The sequence below is a fragment of the Candidozyma haemuli genome, assembly GCF_002926055.2.
Source record: "Candidozyma haemuli strain B11899 chromosome Unknown D_2014730914, whole genome shotgun sequence".
In the NCBI taxonomy this organism is placed as follows: domain Eukaryota; kingdom Fungi; phylum Ascomycota; class Pichiomycetes; order Serinales; family Metschnikowiaceae; genus Candidozyma; species Candidozyma haemuli.
The window spans coordinates 846,509-868,183 of record NW_020289911.1 but is presented as its reverse complement, the minus strand read 5'-3'; the positions used below and the strand labels follow the sequence as shown (position 1 = coordinate 868,183).

Genomic DNA, 21,675 nt, shown 5'->3' with positions numbered 1-21,675 from the left:
TACTTATTTTATAGAAACCTACATGTGCAAGGCCCATTGTCCGCCTCTATTATTTTTTAAATAAAGACATATTACCGTTCCAGGTCGTCTATTCGTCAAAAAGATTGTGTTTCGGTGTAACGATCGACAATCCTTGTAGTTTCCCTCCCTGTCCGCTAGAAAACTTGGGGCCACTTTCTTGTGGCTGCGACAGACCGCTCTTTTCCCTGCGACTCAATTTATCATTAATGAGACTCATTTTCTCAAGCTTGAATTCTAATGTCTTGATTTTGTCATGTGCAATTTTGAGTTCAACGTTCTGTGATGAAGTGAGCTTAGTGATCATTTCGCGGAGCTCGTCTCTTTGAGTTCTCAACGACATTATTTCTGCTTTCTCCGAATCTCTATCCAAGAGGGATTCACGACGATCATTGAGATCCTCAGACGAGAACCAATGCGCCGAATGTGGTTCAGCCTTCACTTGGTTGCTGAGCTGAGATTGAAGCTCGTGATTCTTCCTCAAGAGCTCATTGTAATTCTCCAATAAGTTATCGTCCCCTCTTTCATTCTTAGTCGTCTGAAACTCTTCAAGCTTATCCTGCAATTGATTCACGAGATCATTCTTTGCCAATAGCTGTTTGTAAAGCTCATTCTTCTCATAATCCAACTTCAAAGCGCTCGGTGTTTGTCCATGCTCCGCGAGAATTGCATGTTCCTCGCTTATGAAACGAAGTCTTCTCTCATTATTCAATTTCTCTTGCAAAAGAGCAATCTGTCTGGACTTCTCCCGACACTCGTACTCCATATCTCTGTTTATCAAAGATTGTCTATCGTGATCTTCTTCTCCGCCCCTCGACCGTAACTGAGATTCAAGTGCAAGTTCTCGCTTAATCAGAACAGCAAGCTCGCTTGCCACCAATTGCAATTCATTCTGTAAGTCGTTGTTGCAAGTCATTATCGCCAACTCGTCCTTCGTGAAATGGAGTGGCTTCTTCACTGGTGCAACATCCTTCATGGAAGAGATTGAAGAGACGCTTCTATGCCTCAGAGCAGAATCTGCTTCCTTCTCCACGGACTTTGAGCCACTTCTAGACAATCTCTTGATAAAGTTCTTGGACTTGCTTGAGATGGAAGAATTCCTCGACTTCCTTCTTTCTTTCGTGTCTTGATCGGCCGAAGAAGGCACTCGGCGGTCATCACTAGCACCAGACAACTTGTATTTCTCCATGTTCATATCAGAACCTGACCTTGATAAGAAACCTGTTGGTGTGTCGCGAGCAAGCACATCTTCGCTTCTGGTGTCATTCGAGGAAACATACTCCGATGATGGAGCCCGGAAGCTATCGTTAGCGGAATGAGATTCGTAAGGTGTTTCACTACCCACTCTTGTTGGGGACGAAGGTGCGCCAGATACAGATTGCTTTGGTGGCAATTGCGGTCTTTCATCATTCAAAGATTGTTCATAAGTCGTCTCATCGTTCAAGTGCACATCTCTGGCATTTTCGTCCTCAGGAGTGAAGCCCTTCTGTTCAGCTCTTGAATAATCATGGGAATAAATAGAAATTTTGCTAGAATTTGGGTAATTCTTGTTATCATGATGATCAAAGTCAGAAGACTCTTTAGAATTCGACTCCAGACTGAATGTCGCTTGGGAGTTGCTCGAAGGCGAGCGGAAGTTATTGAAGGCAGTGTTAGCGACAAGACTCTTCATTTTAATCACCTTCCGTTTTTGTGTGTTATTCGAAGTAACAGAATCATTAGCAGCCTCCCTTTCCACATTCGAAGATGGTGATACCAAGTCTGGCGAGTGAGTCTCGGAATCCTTCTCCTCCGACGCTTCAGACTTCCCAGTATTCTTCGTAGGCGAAAATTCCGAAGCTGTCGTATAAATATCTGGCTCAGAGGCAGAAGAGCCCAATGCCTGGAACTTCTGGGCACTTTGACGATTCATGTCAGACACTTCAGCGTCTTCTAATTCGAAATTCAGCTTCTTGGAGGTTCTGTCACGAGCATTATCCATATTGAATGTGAGGGAATCTTGATCCTCAAAGACAGTTTCTGGTGATTCCTGGGCGTCTTTCTTATTAAATAGGTCGAGTTTCCTTACTCTCATTGAGTTAGATTTCTTAACGGTAGACTTTCTGGAGATTTGAGGGCTTGTGGCGTCGTTTTCAAACTTGTAAACGATATCTTCTTCATCTTCTTCTTCGTCGTCTTCGGGTAGCTCGTTAAGATCAACGGTATCAGATTGTGCTTGTGCTGCTTTAGGATCTAGCGATTGTGGAGTTTCTGCAGTCTCTTCCTTTTCATCTTCCTCCTTTACGACGTTCATAAAAGATTCATTGGACTGCGCAGCATGAGGGGACATGCCATTGAAGCGAGCGTTGGCGGCATGGCCGTTGGGACGTGGACCTTGTCCATACATGCCGTTAGGGGGACCTGCTGGATGACCTCCTGGATGACCACCAGGAGGGCCATAGGGCATTTGCATATGCTGGTTAGGGCCGTGGTTAGGGCCAAAGCGCTGTGGCTGTGGGAAAGGACCACCGCCTTGAGTTAGCGATTGTGACCTGATAGCCTGAGGAGACAAGCCTTGCATTGGTCCTTGGTTCAACATAACGTTGCTATTAAGCGAATTGGTACGTATGTTGGGAGGCATAGGCCCACGTTGGCCAGGGGGCACTCTTCCAGGTCCAGCAGGACGCATAGACATGGCACGAGGGCCGTAGCCGTTAGGAGCAGGACCCATTGGCCTACCAGGACCCATATGACCGCCTTGAGGAGCAGAACTCAAGGACATGGCGCGAGGATCGCTCATCATGCCCATAGACATGGCTCTGGAGTCTTGAGTCATCAGATTCGCAGCCATAGGGTTCCCGCCAGCCAAAGACATGGCTCTGGCGCCGGAAGCCAAGTCCATTTTCTTCTTATGGTTCATGTACTTACGGTACTGGATGTTGTTCAGGCTGTTTTGCTTGCCGCCGGCGTTGAGCACGGGGATGATTGGAGTCAGGTCTGTGGTACGGGAAGAAATGCTGTAGCGACTGTTATTATCTCGGAGGTGTTTAATATCGTTAAATGTGACGGTATTTCCAGAAACATCGCCAATATCGTAGCCAGCGTCGTCATCAAAGAAAGCTTCCTTCTTCTTAAAGAGTCGGCCCATCGACATGGTCAGAGCCATGGAGCCTTTACGCGAAGCGTTATCGAAATTCGCTCTTTGGTTTACTGGAGTGATAAGGTCATGGTTGGAAAGGCTCTGTTGAGGTTGGTATTGACCGTATGGGCCTTGTTGTTGTGGATGTTGACCCACGGGGAACCGTTGTGGGATATCGGGCATTTGCAGTCTTCCGGAGGCCGCAAACCCACTAAGCGTGTTGATATCATGTTCTCCCGCTAGGAGTTGCAGTCTTAGCTGGCCCTTCTTGGTGGATGCCTCCATAATGTCAAGTAAGTGAGTGTAAGTAGAAAGGTGAGGCGGAAGAAGCGGCTGGGGATTGCAATTTTTATTTTGGCTGGTTTCGCAGCGAGGGTGTAGGAGAAGGATGTGTAGGACTGCAAGGGCCCAGGTGAGGGTTTTAGATGGAGCAAAGACACTGGTAGAGGTGGAGGATACGAGCAGTCTTTAAAGCCTATTTACTGGAGCTTTCACAACCTTGGTCGTCTACGAGTCGAGAAAATTTCCCGTTTCTTGGTTCTTCCATTCACACCCTTCGATGCCTTTGTTTCTTGACGTGAGGCGTAAAAAGTCCCCCAAGTCGTATCGTGGGTCGCGCCCTGGGAAGACCCAGCTGGTTTGGGCCAAATTGGCCTGCGCGCGCTGGACGTTTTTTTTTTTTTTTTTACACTTTCTCACAAACCTCGCCAAGACGGGGGGCCTGGATTTGCTATTGTACTGTGACAGCAGGTCTCAGCGCGAGCAATATCCCACAAAAACAGGGCAAACAAGGTGAGAGGGAAAAAAAAAAAATAAAAGCAGAAGCTTCTCTGGGACCTGCGACACAAGGTTTTTTTTTTCTTAACCGCTCCTGTGTTTCAGCCAGCCACAACGCATCCAAAGTAGGTAAGGAATCTGCTTATTGGGATGCTTGGGATGCTGCTTTTTTTTTGACTTTTCCACGGCTCAGCGAAATGCATGGTTACGAGGGGGAGTTTCCTTCTGCCAGGCACCACCACTCTTAATTTGTTCTTTTTTCCCCTGTCTCCTGCTTCTGGCATCCTGCTTTTTCCTGTTTCTCGCCAACATTCCGTGGCTGCGAAAGACTCTGCTCCATCTCAAAGCCTCTATCATTGTCACAGCTTCCTTGCGGCGCCTGGCCGTTTCGTCTGGTGCCTAGGCGACTGGCGAAGCCAGCGTTTGGGCGTAGCAATTGGTGACAGGGGGTCATAGAACATGGCTTGTGCCGTTCGGAGACACTGCCACACGGAAACCGAGCCATGTGCCGCCTCAGAGAATATTCCTCTCCAAATGTTCACTACTTACTAGACCGTACTTAGTTTAGCCGGTGGGCGGCCCCACGGCTTAAAGTGGAAAATATTAATTCATCAAGATCGTCAGGAACAAAACACGTCTTACTTCTTCTTAGTTCCCCCGTCCTCACATCATGCAATGCTCCACGTCTTACTTTCGGCTACGCTCCTGGTCAACCACCATCCCGATGATCTTATACCGCTTTCTGAAAAACTCCCCCCACTTGTCCACGACGCCATTCTGCTTCTCCGTCAAGTCTCCCGTGTACCACGTGTTATCTGGCTCGTCTTCCAACTGCTCGTTTGGCCCCAACTGTAGCTTGTTGGTTCCAAGCTGTCTGCTGGCATCCCGCCCGACTAGACGATTGTACGCCTTTCCAGGGCCATAGCTCTTCAGGTTATGTGTCACGTCGTAAATCATTCCTCGGATCGCCACGTATAACTCTGGTTTATCCACTCCGTTGTACTGTTGCAACTGTGCTCTGGTGAAGAGTGGGAGCTTGGTGCGGTCCACCGAAGCATTGTACTTTTGGAACTCATTAAGCTCAGGCTCCTGAGCTGGTTGTTGCTCTTGGGACTCTGACATTGGGTTTATAATGTCTTATGGTGTCACCTTCAAGAAGTCTATCTGGCTTCTCCAGTGTTGGGTTTTGTGATCTATACAGGCTGATCTCGCTGGTCCACCCTTATGGTCCAGCATTACCATATCGGGTAGGTTCTTTAGACTACGTATTCTCTGGAGATGGCTATTTTAGCTTGTAGTTTAGTTTCTAGTGGTTGTATGTTTTGTAATTGTTGGTGCTTGAATCAATTGGTCGGCCTCAGAATCGGAAAGTAGTATCCTACCTTCCTCTAGCGGCCCTATCCCACTGAATACCCTTTGGATTGATCTCAAATGGATTGGGTAAAGTGCTTTGGCCTCAATTACTTATGAGCTGCATTTCCCTGGCATATCCCACTCTGTGTGCTTTCTTGGAATTACTAATGAACCCATGAAAGCTCACCAATTGCATTCTATGAAAGCTCCCAGAAAGCTCTATTTTAAACAGTCTCCCTGTCTTACTGATAATTTCTCAAAACACTTAGAGAGTCTTTCCAGACATCAAGGGAGCTCCAATAATCAATATTCCTACGGGTTTGACAGTCCTCGGGCATGTAATTATTGCTCTTTTAACGGCCCCAGCCAGCTACTTTCTACGTTCCATGTTCCATATTCACTTTGAATAGTCTTGTCATTCAACAGCAATCTCTTGATATCCCAGCCTCTCAGGTCCCTTGTATTGCTAACTTCTTTGGACTCTTTTGTTTTGCCTCGTGATTACTGTGTTCACTGGGCTTGCTCCCATTTTTTTTTTTTTTTTTCCTTTTGGCTTTCACCAGTCCTCTTCGACCAACTCGCCCATTTCCCTATTGCCAGCTCATCAATTCCCCGGTCGTCCTTTCCCTCTTCTTCCCTTCCTATCATTCTACCGCCACGGCTTTATTGTCTTTTACATCAACTCCCCGAAACTTTCCTCTTTCGAACTCTACAAACCCGGACCCTCCACTCAGGGCCCTCCAACGCCGTAGCCAGCCTTTCCAACGTCTTCTACCGTCTTCTACCGGTCTGCACAAGTTTTGTTTGCGTGACCATCTTCTCAAGCTACCCAGTGTACTTTCCCTCACCAATCCACAACCTTCCCTTTTCGTCAAATATCACCAGAGCTACACAAAAATATCTCCTCCCACGTTGAACTTACTTTAAATCAACTCCTTCTGGATCCTTCTCTGGATTCCCAAAAAGCATAAATAGTCGTGGTTTTTCCCTCTCTCTCTCTTCTTCTTCCAACCACTTTTTTCAACAACTCAAAAATGTCTAGTTTCACTATGTCTTTCCGTACTCTTGCTTCCGCTCCAGCTACTGCCTTAACCAACGCTAGAGCCGTTGCCCAACGTACGCATAACCGTTTTATTCAATCTATTTATAGGAGATTCAACGAAGTCTCCAGTAGTCTTGGATCCTGGTTCAGGCCAGATTCCTTATTATCCTTAGATGGATACATTGTTCCCCGGTTGCTGGATCCAGCCGGGTTACAGTTCATGAGACAGGCAGAAATGATGTTCCTCATGCCGGGTTTTAACATTGACGAAACCCTGTTTACATCTACTACTGATCTCGAAGAACATAGAGCACCTTCTGTTCCGGTTCAGGAAACATCCAAGAACGTCAAGGAACCTGCTCAGAGCCTTAAACTTCTTACCTGGGAAGAACCAGAAGTTCCAAAGGCTGACGTGGCTTCAGAATGGCAGACTGTCAAGCCCAGACGTCAAAAGAGGAAGGTCGAAGGTTCGCCTTTGCCCAGTCCTACAATTATTCCCAGCACTCTTCAGAATTTGACGAAGAAGCAGAACATGAAGCAGCAGAAGATGAAGCAGCAGGTTGACAAGTTGGAAGAGCCGGAGGATCCAATTGTCGATACCAGCAATCGCAAGATGGTGAACATCTATAATTGTCTTCTGAAGTTGACCATGGAGGAAGAGATGAAGGTGGAGGAGGAGGAGAAGTTGATGAAGGAGAAAGAGAAGAAGATGAAGGAGGAGGAAGTCAAGGTGGAGGTGAAGATGGAGGAGAAGGTGAAGCAGAAGAAGAAAAAGAAGAATGTTGAGAAGTTTGTTGAGTTGGAAGAGCCTATCTTCGATACTAGCAAGCAGAAGAAGTTGACGAAGCAGGAGAAGATGAAGCAACAGAAGGTGAAGCAGATGATGGAGAAGCTTAAGGAGTTGGAAGAGGAGGAAGAGGATCTGATTTTCGACACCAGTAACCGTAAGAAGGTGAACATCTACGAATGTCTTCGGGTTTGAGGAGGTAGATGAGAGAAGGTGATGATGATGGTGATGTAGGAGTAGGAGTAGGAGTAGGGGAAGAAGAAGAAGAAGAAGAAGAAGAAGAAGAAGAAGAAGAAGAAGAAGAAGAAGAAGAAGAAGAAGCCGTTAAACGATAAAAGAAGAAAACAACGTAAAAAATCATAAAAAAGTAAAAAAAAACTAGAAAATAAAAAATAAAAAAAATTACATTAGGAAAGTCGTAGAGTACAAGTGGTGGTAGATGTAGGAAAAGAAGGGATGGGAAGGGAAAGGAAGGACAGGATCGAAAGACATCTTTAGATATATTGATTAGCTTGGTGAAACCTTTCATTCCATTCATTGGATGCTTGATTGCCTTGGATTGACTTGTAGGCTTACTGTACAAGGTGTAGTGAGGATCTAGTGGATATGGAAGGTGGACGTAGTCAAAGCACCCAGAGAGCTTTCAATGAACTGACAAAATTAGAACGAACCATGTTAGTAAGGTAAAGTAGACACTAAGTGGTCACCTTGGAACCACTTCAACTTTCTTATTCTCCTCGGATTGTCTTCATTACTTGGTTCCGCCACATCTACTGGTATCTACTTTTTGCAGCCATCCTCTTAGACCTAGTAAGAACCAGAAAGACTCCAACAGACCAACTTCTATGCAATTGAAACAAGAAAAGGAGAGTTTCTCCGCGACGCTGGTAGCGTTACTAGTCATGGTGCATTTTGCAGCCACTCGTATCACACACACAATCCGTTTAACCATAAAAAAAAGTACCGATATCAGCAAACTTATAATAAAACCAACTATGTTTCATTATAACATCCTAAATGGCTCTTTACCAAGGCTGTTTGTCCTGGACCCTCTTGGTGCTTTCCTCGTCATTGACCTTCACGCATCCGCACCATAATCAAATCTGAAGCTACAACAAGTTGAAAAACTATTGACCTGCAATGCTGTTGAGCGACGACAGCCAAAGGTATCCTCGCAAGATCCAAAGATTATTTGCTCCTAGACTACCGTTTCCTTATAAAAAGCCCATTGACTATCCGCCTGAAGAGCGTCGAACAACAACTATCTCCCCCATCTCTCTGTGGAAGAGCGAGATAGAGAAGTATAAAACAGAGCATCCTCCAAAACCAGCTGATGAACAGCTTCAAAAATCAAAGAAACAAGTTCATGAAGAGTCTCAGAAGAGGCAACTAATTGCTTGGAACGACACAGAGCTGTTTTCTAAGAATGAGTTCCTCAAGGACCCTTACAGAACTGTCTTCATTGCACGTCTTCTATATACATTGACTGAACTAGAAATTTCCAAGCTATTTAACCAATTTGGCGGGATAGAGTCTGTTCGTGTGATAAGAGATTCCAGCACGGGCCAGTCCAGGGGATATGGCTTTATCGTGTTTGAGCGTGAACAAGACGCTAAGAATTGCATAAGAGATTTGGCACCCACGGGTTTGCCTGTCGAAAACTCATCACTGAGCCTTAAACCTCGTAAAATATTGGTTGATATGGAACGTGGACGTCTTGTGAGAAACTGGCGTCCCAGACGCATTGGTGGTGGTTTGGGTGGTCGTCATTATACACTGGTAACTGCTCTGCAAAATAGAGATGCTTCAGCAGCGGCTTCCGGTAGAAGAACAAACTTATCTTCAAACCCATATCAGCAACCCCAGAGTCTGAGTTATGGCAGGTTCAACAAAAGACCTGCTACAGATCGTCTCTCTGGTCCAGCGAAAAGGTATGCACCTTCTCCAGGTCGCCTGGGACCAGCATACGGCGGTACAACTGCAGCAGCATCACCAATGCCAGCAACTCTGTCAAATGATAGAACGCCTCAGTCAATTCGTGACAAATACGCTAAGTACCTGAGACCAAGCGATGGAGGCACAAGTCGAGACTCTGGGTCCTCAGACTCGAGATCCATCAGGTCCATACGGCGAAACTGAATAAATTAATAATGGATTATAGATGTATATAATGCTTTAATAAAGGCGAAAGTCCTTTGTCTATTTTCGTTAACGATGGTCATGATTGGATTTCTTAATCCATTGGTCTAACATCTGGAGCATCTCCACGACCTTATCCTTGAGGTCTGTTTTGTCCAGCTGAAGTCTAAGCTCAATGTCTCCAATGAGACCGCCCAAGGCATCCAAGCTCTGCTGCATCGAATCTGTCATTTCATGAAGCTTTGATGTGATACTGGCTTCCAGAGCCTTTATCTTCTTAATGAGTGACTTTTCAATGTAGCAACACTGTTTGAGGATATAAGGACTGAGTGTTATCTCGTCGATTGGGAAACGTTTGATTATCTCTTTGCACTCTTCGAAGTTATTGAGTGCGATTTCGTTACGAAGCTTCAAGTTGAGAAGTATCATTTCACGTTGATCTCCAACCTCATCCTTAGTGACGGAATTGAGAAGTCTCAAAGAGTCCTCAAAAGCGTACTTGTTCATCAAGCGTCTTGCAAGGAAGAACTTGTCGCTTGTGTTGAGGTCTTGCTCAACATCCCTCACAAACTTAATAAGCTTCTCTTTTGGAGGATCTGATAGCGTCTCGTGTAGAATGACGAGCCTGGGCTTGCACATATTCATACGCATCTGCCCCAAACTACCCAATATTCCGAGTCTGTATGAATGGTTCAGCTTTCTCATCGTATTCTCAAGCAAGTGATAGTCAGGCTTCACACCTTTCCGAAGAACGTCACGGAAGCCCTTGTTGACTCTGAAAATAACTTGCTGTTTACTTTTCACCTTTAACTTCTTCAAAAGACTATGCTTTATAGAAGACCATTCAGCCGAGTCATACTTTTTGTGATTACTCAAACTGTCTTTCAGGAGAGCATATGGAGTGAGGTTTGATTGGATCTTTGAAACACGGCATGACGCTAGTATTCTTTGTTTCGTACCCATATCCAACTTACTCTGGTTCATCTGAAGCCAATGTTCTAAGCAATGAGATATTTCAGCGCCCTCGTATGGGTATGCTCTAACGAAGCCATCAAAAAGTTGTTTAACATAGTAAGGTTCGAAATCCACCGATTGGGAGAGAGATTTCATTAGCGAAAGGAGTGGAATGAACTTTCTCTCAGAGATATAATGCCGTATGATGACGTCGTATGCAAATTTGGATAACTTAATGTCATCCGCTCTCATTTCTTCCATCATGAAATGAAGCATGCTTGTATTGGAGTGTCTTGCAAGGAAGGCAAGAGTTGATTCATAGTATGAGCGTAATGCTGATCTATTGTATGCAACAGAATTTCTGATCAGTAGCATTTGACTGACATCGCCCTGTGTCAATTGCTGTTTCTGATCATAACTCCGATTTTGGATATCAGAATGGAGTTTGGCCATAGAAATAAGATAATGGTTCTTGTATCCTAATGACTCAATTGTTTGTGACAAGGTCTTCACCTCATCTGCTCGGCCAAACTTGAGATAGTGTTTGAGAAGCAATGCAGTTGTCTTAGCATCAGGCAGCGAGCAGTTAGCTGACTTGAGCCAAGTATGGAGGATGCTGTCAATATTCTCGAAGACTGCTCCAACCTTCACAAGGTTGGCCATCGTGGTAGATAAAAGGTGGCTATCAAGCGCCTTGCCCATCTGTACTATGCTCTGGAAAAGCGTCTTGGCGAATTGAACATCGTAGTTGATGATGAAAGCATTCACTGCATAGCTCAATGTCTTGCTATCGTAATTTGGCTTCTGTAAGTATGCGTATAGAAGCAGCTGTAGATTGTTCGCATCGTCCATGTGGTAGCAAAGCCATATACCATTTTCAAGCGTCTTCGAACTAGCACTTCGTAGGTTATTGAGCTGCATGAGTTGGAATGCCTCGTAAAACCTAGGAATTCTGGGATAAATGCTGCCAAATTGCGCAGCAGCTTTGAGGTTATTCTTCCCGATGAACCATGGCGTCTCTATGTCAATTTTGTACAACGGATCTTGGTTTTCGTTGATTCCAGATGCATCTTTTCGTAGCTCCTCGACCATTTCATTAAGTACATCGGCTGGAAGCGTCAGGCCCTTACTTCTATACTCTTGCAAAAGTAGGTTCATCTCCTGAAATTTGCCGTTTTGGAACAAGCTGACCATTCTTTGCTTTATAGCGTCTTTATCTTCATCCTGCTGTTCCATCTCATGACGTTTTTGAACCCCATAGGGCGTATAGAGAGCAGCTGGATGTAGTTTCACTAGCCTTGTGCTTATCTGTTTCGTCTGATGAGGCTTGCAAGAAGTAGCAGGTTCCGCTAGAGCACTGACAAGTCTGGATCCAAAGTCCTTGGACGTTTCTTTAAGCCAGAAAGTACACGAAGCATTCTGAAGTTGAATATTGGTGCAAAATGGGTGCCGGCTTGCTTTGAAACTGGGTCTATGAGCGGGATGTCGGTAATGCCGCAAATTCCACAACAAGTTGTGGAACGAGCGAACCAAAGGAAATTCTCGTCTCATTCAAAAATCTTCAAGAACCCTTCGATGTCTATGTACAAATATATCGTGGAGTTCAGTGGATGCTCAGTACATAGAAATTTTATGATGTGATTTCTTCGCAGACAGGTGAGAAAAAGTCGCGAGCCATTGGATAAATTTTGGTTGATACTTTTTGCGATACCAATAGAGTAGTGGAGCATACTTGGTAGAGGGTAGAAATTTTTAAAAAGTAAAAAAATAGTGTTTTCAGTCTTAAGAAATGAAACTGTAGGATTCTTTTTTGCACCGAAAGAATCAACATTGAATGCTTGTCAGATTGGCTGCAAACCCTAGAGTGAACAAACGCCTGAGGGTTCGCATACATACTGAAGCACGGCTAGAGGTACTATAGAAACTGAAGTATTCTGAAAGTAGTTCTTAAAACAATGGTATTTCATGTGATTAAATACTGAGTATCTATACTGATACTTCGATGGTACTCTTTATTTCAATTTACTCATTTTCCCATATAGGGTTGCGATATTCACTAGAGTGTTCGCTAAGAGTCGCTTTACTATGTATACCCTTACGGCAGTAGTAGCACTACTTAAACCACTACATGGGGTTTTCAACATATAATGAATGGTCCCACTTTTCCAAATACTTACTCTTCAAATTTCATCTCAAATTCAAATTTCACAATTAATCCATCACTTTCCCTTGGTATATTCCCTTCTTTGTCTATCTACACATGTGCATTGGATGCGAAAAACTAGTCTGGTCCCGCTTATGAAATTTACGACCCCCACGCCAAAGCACAAAATAAAGGTCCAGCAAAATTTTGACCCCAAGCTCTTAACACTGTACTTCTCTTAAATAGACTCATCTTTCCTTTATTCACTTTTCCATTTGTTGGAACCAGTGACTGCTTGATGAGTCGTCCCCCCGCCTTTAGTCCTCTGTGCACCACATAAACCTCGGCCCCAGATCTCGTCTTACCCACCCAACTACTGCTTTTCTTCTTCCCACCAATGCCTCCAAAGACAAGCTACAAGCAGTACGTGGACTCTGGTCTCGTGTCCCTGACATACGACTCAGTGGGCCATGGACCTCTGGATTTGGACTACTTGATCCATACCTTGAGACATCCTACCCCAGACACTTCCGTCCAGAAGGTGCTAGGCTACATCTACCATTACTTGCCTTTTGTCAAGCATGAACACAACTTGAGGCTTGTGTTTTCCAGCTTTCTTAACAATCAAATCTGTTTTTCCAACCAACCACCTCTGTTTGAAGAGAACTACTTGATCATAGAGGTGTTTAAGTTGATCACCGACAAAAAGCTTAAGATTTCCAAGCCAACGCTTCCAATTAAGACTTTTTACGAGGTCATCAGCAAGGAGCTCCGAAGCTTTGTTGCATTTAACCCGCATCAGAACTCATGGAAGGTGTTGCCTATTATCTCCGGCTTGTTCTTGTCGAACGAGGTGAGAGATCATTTGTATACCTCGGTTAACATGCTTCAGTACAAATGGTTTTTTAACGAGTGGGACAACGAAATGGATTCTTTATTCAAGAGCGCATTCAGGTATGCTGTTTCGCCTGCCAATCCTTCCGACATTCTGAACTTGTCTCTTCTCAGTCTTGCCTTGAAGTACCGCAGATACGAGAAGCTTGAAGATTATGTCGGCCGCATAGACCCGGCTCTTCTTATCAACGGCTTGGTGAATCTCATATTTGCTCCTGTTGATCACTCAGCGTTTGTTTACACCAAGTTTAGCGCTATAGACCCTAACGACCCAGGTGCTGAACAACAAATAGCCTCCAGCGTGAGTCAAAAGCCCGTTGTGAAGCATCTCAACAGATTATCATTTATTTTGGAATCTCTTCTTAGCGAGCTTCCTCACTCAGCTGCTGCTTTTGCTGTGACCCTTTCGGTCGTAGAGAAGATCAAGCTCTTTACTCGTGATTTGAATCACTTCACTCAACGCAACCCTTTGCTCAACCGTGACCCAAGTGATAATGTCAACGAGAGCTATTATCAAGCATATTGGTTTTGATGAAAGGTATTTTGTTTGCCGAAGTGATCATTTTCCAGGGAATATTGACTAGATTCTTGTCAGCTAAGAACCACAACGTGGGATTCTTTGCTCAGCTTTTCAAATCATCGAAGATCTTGGGTGACATCGAACGTGAGTACCAGCAAATTTGCTTGCAGGTGGTTCACTCGTTATACTATGCCAATTTTATCTTGATGTCGATTGGCCAAGGAGGCTTCGATGGCTACAACTTCTGTTACTACTTGTCCATCGAAATTCTTCTCCACAACAGTAGGCGAGGTGAATTTGAAGGATTCACCAAGAGCTTGATCGGAAACTATCAGGAATTAAACTTGCATCCAGGCGCTCTTAACAAGGACTACGTTGGGAGGTGCAAAGCCCTTTTGGTGTGTGGTCTTTGGGAGAACTACCTCCAACAACTGAGCCACAAAGACCCAGCATTTGTCGAGTTCATCTTCGATGTGGCTTTCTCTATTGTGCAACTGCGTAACATTGAAGACCAGGGCTTTATTGAAGCTGTTCATTCGACACTTTTGGTTTACTTTTCAACTATGAAAAATACTGACCACAATCTTGGAAAGGTCTTGCAGTATTTTGAGCTTTTGATTGAGCAATTCCCTCGGGTGCTTTCTGCTAATCAGTTAAGTGTAGCAGTTGAAACATTGGGAAAGAAGATCATGTCTAATCCTGTGAAATATGAGCCAACTGCATTGTTCAAGAACTCGGCTGATGAATTTTTACAATTTGTCTACCATAAGTGTGCAAAGACTCCACCAGGACTTCCAGTGAGAAGAGCTAACAACCTGACTTTCTCTTCTGCCCAGCCCGTCACAGAAATTGACGCTTCTTCCACGTTGTCGCAACTCGAAGAAAACGATCAAGATAAGGAGGATATTGTGGAGAGAAACAAGAGAAAGAAGCCAAAGGATTTGCCTGATTTCAAGCTCGGCTTGACTGCTCAAGGCTCATCTGGTCAAGAACATTTCGAAACCAGAACTGAGCCCGAAACATCCAGAGAGGCTATCATTGTGGCTTTCTTGAACATCATTCCCTACCTTCCTATCAGTTTATTTGTTCCATGGCTAGATAGAATTTGGGACCTTATAAAAGCCAGTGGGCAGGATGAAAGGCCATTTTTGACTGAGAGACTCTGGAAGGTGCTCAGTGAGAATCTTGATCTCAATAGATGCGAGATTGCCTACGGATGGTGGTACGAGACCAGAGGAGCAGTGGAGCAAAACATTACTATGAAGCTCTCGCAAGTAAAGCTCTAGACTGGATCCATCTTTATAGAAAATAAAAATGTAACAATAGTAACTATGTGGTGATATTCTGGTATGAGTGCATACATGTATGCGACCTACTTCACTGAGATGAGATCTCATCGCTTCATCAAGTAACCATGGCTAGAAAGAAGTCCGCAGCTAAAAAGGCCAAGGAGGCTGCTGCACGTGCTGAAGCAGATGCTCCAACTAAGAACGATGTTCAGAAGGTTGAACAGCCACCCAAGAAGGCTGAGCCTGTCAATGAGAGTGGTGACGAGGAAGACTCATCATCATCTGAAGAGGAGGATGAGTATGGTGAATTGTTGACTGAAAATGTCGAAAGCTCCATTCAGAATGTCTTAAGTGCTTTGAAGAGTGATCCTAAGAAACTTCTAGACCCAGATGCTAAATTTTTCAACGAAAACGATGTGGAGGTGTTGAAGAAGGCCAAGGACAAGCCATTATACTTGAAAGACTACCACCGTCAGGCTTTGTTGCTGGGTGATTACAAGAAAGAAGATGGAGACAATGAGTACGATACTGTTGATGGCGAGAAACCATTTGTGATCACCGAAAGGGAAGAAAGAAACCAGCTTCTTGATGATATCAAGAATGCTTTCGATGGAGAAGAGGAAGACGACGAAGAAGATGACGGATTTTTGAAGAAGAAGGAGAAACTGAAAGCATCTAAGGAAGCTGTATCGCAGCTTCCTGATCCAAGCAGATCTGCAGAGGAGTTCTTGAGTGCTTTTCTTGATAGAAAGGCATGGGTTCCAACTGAAAAGGATAAGGTCATCAACTTGGACAGGATTGATAATGAAGACGAGCAGGACTTTGATGACGCTGTTGATGAGTTGGAAAGAGCTTACAACTTCCGTTATGAGGATCCAAACTCGGCAGAGATTGTGTCTTACGCTCGTAACCAAGCCACGGTAAGAAGAGCTAAGACGAATGCCAGAAAGAAGGAGAGAGAGAGAAAGCACCTCGAGAAGGAAAAGCAAAGTGCTGATGTTGAAAAAGCCTTGCAGAAGAAGAAGACTGAAAAGTTGAACAAGGTTGTTGACAGACTTAAGAAAATCAAAGAGGCTGTCGGTGAAGATATCAGCAATGACGTTATCGAGAACATTTTTGGCGACTCTTTGTTGAACGACGACTTCGATGATGCCGACTGGGATGACAAGATGGCCCAAGTGTTTGACTCGCAGTATTACGATGCTGAAATTGCCAAACCCGAATGGGATGAAGACGACGAAATAATGGGCGAGTTCCACGCTGCTAAGGCTGAAGAGGAGGAGAATGATGCCGAAGAAGCCGAGGATATTGAAGAAGCCGAGGTTGCTGAGGAGAAGCCCACGAAGAAATCATCTAAGAAGGAGAAATTGAAGGAGAAGAAAGAGGCCAAGAAGCTGAAGCACAACATTAGAGAAGAGGCCGAGAAGATCGTTGAAGCCAACAAGCTCAAAATCAGAGACGAGGTCGAAGAAGAGAGAGGTCGTTCAAAGGATGCCGACCCTAACAAGTTCAAGTACAGAGAAGTCTCTCCAGAAACTTTCGGTTTGTCAACTAGAGAAATTCTTTTGGCAGACGACCTGGCATTGAACCAATTCGTTAGCATCAAGAAATTTGCACCTTACAGGCCGAAGGAGCAGGCTCTTAAGGATAAGAGAAAGTTCGCAAAGAAGAAGCATCTACAGCAATGGAGAAGAGATATCTTCAAGAACAAGGAGGGCCCAGCAAGACAACCTGGCGAGGAAGATGGTGAGATTTGGATTCCAAATGAAGACGAGGAACAAGAGAGACCACGCAAGAAGAGCAAGAAGTCAAAGAAGTAAAGTATATCGTAAGAGTCATTAATTGCATCTATAATAAATTTATTTAACCAAGACAACCTAGTAGCCCCAACCGACTAGCTAACTTGAAAACTGTCCTAAAAAAAAATTGAAGTCTCAAAGATACGCTAGCAAAAACTTATAACTAACAAAATAAAAAAAAAAAAAATCAGGAAGAGGATACTCAATCGTAGCCCTTAGGGAAACTGATAATAGACTTAGCAGCATCTCTAGATCTGGACTTGATCTTCATACCCAAGCTTCTAATGGATCTCTTTTCGTCCTCCTGCTTGATGATCAGTCTCTCACGAGACTTCAAATAGAATCTGACGAAGCAAAGCATAGAAATCACGACAGCCAACAGAACACCAATGATAGCAAAGAACCAGTTGACACCTGTGGCGCCTTGTCCTGGAACTTCAACGTTCATACCAAATGCAGAGAACACCGAGTTCATTGGCAAGATCAAAGTACCAAGCAAAGTAACACCTCCCAAAATCTCTGTGACTCTCAAGTTAGCGTTGAAAGACTCCACCTGCAATTGAGCCAAGTAGTTAGAGTGCGATCTGCTAAAAATCTTCTCATAGGCTCCCAAGTTCTGATACATGGTAAGAACGTGATCTTGAATATCACCCAAGTACAAAGCAATGTCGGCTCTTGGCTGAGCGACCTTTCCTCTTTGCTGGTTGAAATCAGAGTGATGAGCGGACTCGTTGCCAGACTTTGGTGGTGGACTGAAATCTTCGTAGGTGCGTGGACCATAGTAGTTCTCATCTTGACATCTCTTAGCAAACATCTTGATAACATCAGCCTTGTTAGAAAGAAGACGCATCAAAGTCATGACCTTTCTTCTAGCTTCACCAATCTTACGCAACATGGAACTAAAGTTCATCTCACGAGCAGTCAAAACCGAGTCTTCGATTGCATCGGCCTCGTATTCAATACCCATGATGACTGGAGCGAAACCATCAGTGATGTCATCGATCATGGCGTAACAGAGCCAGTCAGCATTCACATCAACATATTCTCTCAATTGTCTAACTCTTCTTCTCACATTAGCAGGATGAGGAACGGGAGCAAAGTGGAAAGTCAACACACCCTCCTTGAATACAACGATATAGAAGTTGATTGGCTCCAAGTAGTCCTCAGATTCCTTATCTGGCTCAAAAGTGTGGAAACAAACAAAGTAGTAGCTGCGGAACAACTCGACCTTCTCACGAGTCTCTTGCATTCTAATATCCTCAGCGGTCAAAGGATGGATTCCAAAGGCTTTAGCCAAGGTCTTCACCTCGGCATCAGTTGGACAAGTAACATCCAACCACCAAGTACCATCACCGTTCTTAAACAACTCCTGGACGGTCTGGCCTGGAGCAACCAAAGAAGGAATATCTGGGGCATGCACAGTCTCCTCATTGTCCGAATGGAAGAAGGAGTAACGTTCGGGCAAGCCTACATCACCATCCTCGTTGATCTTTGCACCGCCAAACTTCACGACAAAAGACTCGTCATCTTCAGGAGCGTTCTTCTCGTAAAGAGCAGAGTCAGAAGACTCAGAGCCGTGTCTGCCCTTGTCGGTAGTGATACCTTGGACGGAAGCACCCTTGTCAGAGTTCTCTGGCAGCTCACCATTTCTCATCTTGTTAAGAATGTGCTTAGGTGTGTACTTTGTAGCATTCTTGCTCAAAGGTCTCTCGGAAAAAGAGTTTCCGGTAGATCTTCCGACTGATGCCTGGGGGTCCCAGCCAAAGTTCTGAGCAATCATTCTCTCCTGCTGTCTAAGTTGTTCAGCGTTTTCACGCTCTTCCTTGATGAATTCTTCAATCTCATCAAAGTCAATACCGTTGACACGCACATGCTCACGCAACATAGGGAAACAGACATCCTCTTCAGTCTCCTGAGAAGTTCTGGAAGCGTGAGAGTCAGCATCGCTATCGACAGAGCCCTTGGAAGGTCTTCTTTCACGCTTAGTGAACTGAGGAGGGTGGAGGTCCGAAGCAAACGTATCATTGGTACGTTGTCTACCCAAGGGGTTGAGAGCATCTTGTCTCTCCAAAGAGCTGCGTGAGTGTCTGCTTGATCTTCTCATCAAGTAAGCAGCATCTTCAGCCGAAACCGCCTCGCTCACCGACTGAGAACGAGTGTTGCGGCGGACTCTAGGAATCTCATAGTTCCGTCTAGGCCTCGCATTTGGAGGCTGGCCAGTGCTGGTTGAAGCAAAGCCAGCAGAAGGCATGGAGGGCTCCTCATCTGGAGGAGGCAAGTTCTCCCTTTGCTGTCTATGGTCGTTCAAGACATAGTCAGGGCGCTGGGGAGGAGCAGCCTGGTCAGCTGATGTTGAGTTGTAGCTTTCAGAGTCAGACATTGCAAGCAATAAAAAAGCAAGGACTTAGTAAAAGTTTAAATAAAGGGTAGCTGGATTGATATAGGCGGGGGAGTAGAATTCTTCTCTTGCTTTTAGGTGATAACGTATTTAGCGGAACCACGAGGTTGTGATCATCTCTATAAAAAAAGACGAACTAGAAAGAAAGAGGGAAGTTGGACAACAAAAAAAATAACTTTGAGTATCTTACATAGATGGAACGATATCCAGCAATGTAGGGTTCTTCTTTCTTCGGGATTGAGTTGTTGAAGGGAAGTAAGAAGAGAGGAAAAAAAAAGAAGAGGAACGAGAAATGTAACGAGAGCACGATGCCCTTTTATTTCGCGAAAGAAAAGAAAAAAAAAAATGAATGAGTGCACTTGCAATTAAAAAATTAAGACATGATTCATTTCCACTGCAGCAACAGCTTTGATTAATTAAAAGGCAACCCAAAGACAAAAGACAAAAGACAAACCAGAGAAATAGTTTATTCGAAAACGGCAAAACCTTAAACCAATTAATTGCCTTTGGATTTGCCTTGTTCCCTTTTCTTTCTTTTTTCCCTCTTTTGTGTCGTTACGGTCCATTTTTCATCCTCCTTGGGTATGGCTCTTTCTCGGGACACAAGGCCCCTTCATGAGGCACCAGGTCTTGTGGTCCTCTCTTTTTTGTTAATTTTTTTTTTTTTTTTCTTGCTCGCAGCCGCCCGCCTTACTCTTTTATCTGCCTGCCGCTGCCGTTGCCGCCCCACCTCGCTATCTCAAATCGTCACTGCCGCTGGACCTCTTTCTATCAATTGTGGTTGAATTAATACTGGTTTGTTTTGTGAACTTTTGGTGAAAAATTGGGGCGGCGGCTCTTCGGTCTTTGCCCTACTTCCACCAAGGGTTTACCTGTTTTGTGTGGATAATTGTTCTGCCACAATGCCACTGCTGTGAGCGATTTTCATGGCTTTTCGCACTACCTGCCACTGGCACGTTGCCTGCGCACCTCAAGATTTATCGTACTTTAACCCGTCCTGCCGTGGCCCTAGCGGTGCCGCCACCTCTTTATCAGAGCCAACGGTCGTTTTGTATTACAAGTGGGTTTCTTGGTGATTTGCTGTGATCATTCGTGTGACTCTTCTGCCATGGCACCCACAGGGTCTCTCCTTCGATGCGACAAGCCCATCGAGCGACCGTTTTCTTGACATTGTTGCACTTGCCTTGCATCTATCTTCTCTTGACCGTACAAGCGCTACCTCTTCCAGGCTGTGTATTTTCTTCTAATTATATTCTACAGCCGGCGCCTTTCCTTAAATGGCCTTTTACAGGCACCACTCAACAGGGTTCTGCAAGACCTTCACCAAACGGGCCTCCTCGCTGCCTTCTTCAGGGTGATGGTCATACACCCAGCTGGCCGTTGCAGGTAACGACATCAAAATACTTTCGACTCTCAGTCCTGGCGTCTGCAAGCCGAATTGCGTTCCACGGTCCAAGACCAAGTTGAACTCCACATAACGTCCTCTACGGATCTGCTGCCACTTCTTTTGCTCTTCCGTGAACTCCTGATGCATACGTTTCTCGACCAATGGAATGTAAGATGGTAAGAAAGCATCGAAACAAGACTCGATAATGTGCATTATCTCATCGGCTGGCTTGTCATCAAAATCGTCAAAGAAAATACCTCCCACACCTCTAGTTTCGTTTCTGTGCTTGATGTAGAAGTACTCATCACACCATTTCTTCCATTTAGGATACAATTCTGTGTCGTACTTGTCCAATGCATCCTTGTGACACTGGTGGAAGTGTTTGGCATCCTCGTCATACAAGTAAGATGGAGTCAAATCGCATCCACCGCCAAACCACCATGTCATTACCTCGCCGGTTTCTGGGTCGGTTGTTTCAAAGTAACGGTAATTGGCATGGGTGGTAGGAGCATGTGGGTTATGTGGGTGGATAACCATGGACAATCCACAAGCAAAGAAGTCCACCGATCCATCAGCAGCGCCCTTGAGGTTAGCATGGTCAGCTTTCATCCTCTGCACGGCCTGAGGAGGCAATTTGCCGTGAACGATCGAAATGTTCACTCCACCCTTCTCAAACGTCTTTCCATCTTGTAAAACCATCGATTCGCCTCCACCACCGTTGTTGCCTCTAACCCAAGTGTCGGTGTGAAAAGTTGTAGTGTCCAATGCAGCAAGACCCTCAGTGATCTCCCTCTGCTTCAAGCGCACAAGCGCTTCCATTCTGTCTCTCATAGGGAGACTTTTGTCGTGAATCTTTTCAGCCATGATTGTGTTTCTTGGTAAAAGTGTCTGGAGAAATGATCTAGGACTAGTGCACTTATATAAGCGCTATCTGAGCATGTTGGGCCTGCACGGTTCGTTTCGGTGGTGTGATAATGGTATACGAGAAAGACCACTGTGACACTAGTGCAATTAAGGGGTTGGGTCAATTTCGTTCTATTTCATCGTACTATGACTA

At 44.8% G+C, this 21,675-nt stretch overlaps 9 protein-coding genes across 9 annotated transcripts; 4 read left to right on the top strand and 5 right to left on the bottom strand. All coding sequences in view use genetic code 12, as the record gives it.

The window, feature by feature from the left end:
• Positions 1-88: 88 nt before the first annotated feature.
• CXQ85_002820 (uncharacterized protein) lies at positions 89-3,421 on the bottom strand (the record flags this gene model as incomplete). Its single annotated transcript, XM_025486483.1, has 1 exon — positions 89-3,421. The coding sequence occupies one exon, from the start codon at positions 3,419-3,421 to the stop codon at positions 89-91; it is 3,333 nt and encodes a 1,110-aa protein (XP_025344033.1).
• Positions 3,422-4,600: 1,179 nt separating this feature from the next.
• Positions 4,601-5,035, bottom strand: CXQ85_002819 (uncharacterized protein; the record flags this gene model as incomplete). The annotated part of the gene is made up of 1 exon (XM_025486482.1): positions 4,601-5,035. The coding sequence occupies one exon, from the start codon at positions 5,033-5,035 to the stop codon at positions 4,601-4,603; it is 435 nt and encodes a 144-aa protein (XP_025344032.1).
• Positions 5,036-6,315: 1,280 nt separating this feature from the next.
• Positions 6,316-7,290, top strand: CXQ85_002818 (uncharacterized protein; the record flags this gene model as incomplete). Its single annotated transcript, XM_025486481.1, has 1 exon — positions 6,316-7,290. The coding sequence occupies one exon, from the start codon at positions 6,316-6,318 to the stop codon at positions 7,288-7,290; it is 975 nt and encodes a 324-aa protein (XP_025344031.1).
• A 945-nt stretch (positions 7,291-8,235) lies between these two features.
• On the top strand, positions 8,236-9,234 carry CXQ85_002817 (U1 snRNP complex subunit; the record flags this gene model as incomplete). Its single annotated transcript, XM_025486480.1, has 1 exon — positions 8,236-9,234. The coding sequence occupies one exon, from the start codon at positions 8,236-8,238 to the stop codon at positions 9,232-9,234; it is 999 nt and encodes a 332-aa protein (XP_025344030.1).
• Positions 9,235-9,303: 69 nt separating this feature from the next.
• CXQ85_002816 (uncharacterized protein) lies at positions 9,304-11,606 on the bottom strand (the record flags this gene model as incomplete). Its single annotated transcript, XM_025486479.1, has 2 exons — positions 9,304-11,568; positions 11,598-11,606. The coding sequence occupies 2 exons, from the start codon at positions 11,604-11,606 to the stop codon at positions 9,304-9,306; spliced, it is 2,274 nt and encodes a 757-aa protein (XP_025344029.1).
• Positions 11,607-12,728: 1,122 nt separating this feature from the next.
• PEX8 (Pex8p) lies at positions 12,729-15,031 on the top strand (the record flags this gene model as incomplete). Its single annotated transcript, XM_025486478.1, has 2 exons — positions 12,729-13,704; positions 13,731-15,031. 2 exons carry the CDS (start codon positions 12,729-12,731, stop codon positions 15,029-15,031), a joined length of 2,277 nt encoding a protein of 758 aa, XP_025344028.1.
• Positions 15,032-15,159: 128 nt separating this feature from the next.
• CXQ85_002814 (uncharacterized protein) lies at positions 15,160-16,854 on the top strand (the record flags this gene model as incomplete). The annotated part of the gene is made up of 1 exon (XM_025486477.1): positions 15,160-16,854. One exon carries the CDS (start codon positions 15,160-15,162, stop codon positions 16,852-16,854), a length of 1,695 nt encoding a protein of 564 aa, XP_025344027.1.
• A 181-nt stretch (positions 16,855-17,035) lies between these two features.
• On the bottom strand, positions 17,036-19,213 carry ALR1 (Mg(2+) transporter; the record flags this gene model as incomplete). The annotated part of the gene is made up of 1 exon (XM_025486476.1): positions 17,036-19,213. The coding sequence occupies one exon, from the start codon at positions 19,211-19,213 to the stop codon at positions 17,036-17,038; it is 2,178 nt and encodes a 725-aa protein (XP_025344026.1).
• A 1,303-nt stretch (positions 19,214-20,516) lies between these two features.
• HEM13 (coproporphyrinogen oxidase) lies at positions 20,517-21,482 on the bottom strand (the record flags this gene model as incomplete). Its single annotated transcript, XM_025486475.1, has 1 exon — positions 20,517-21,482. The coding sequence occupies one exon, from the start codon at positions 21,480-21,482 to the stop codon at positions 20,517-20,519; it is 966 nt and encodes a 321-aa protein (XP_025344025.1).
• Between the last annotated feature and the right edge of the window lie 193 nt (positions 21,483-21,675).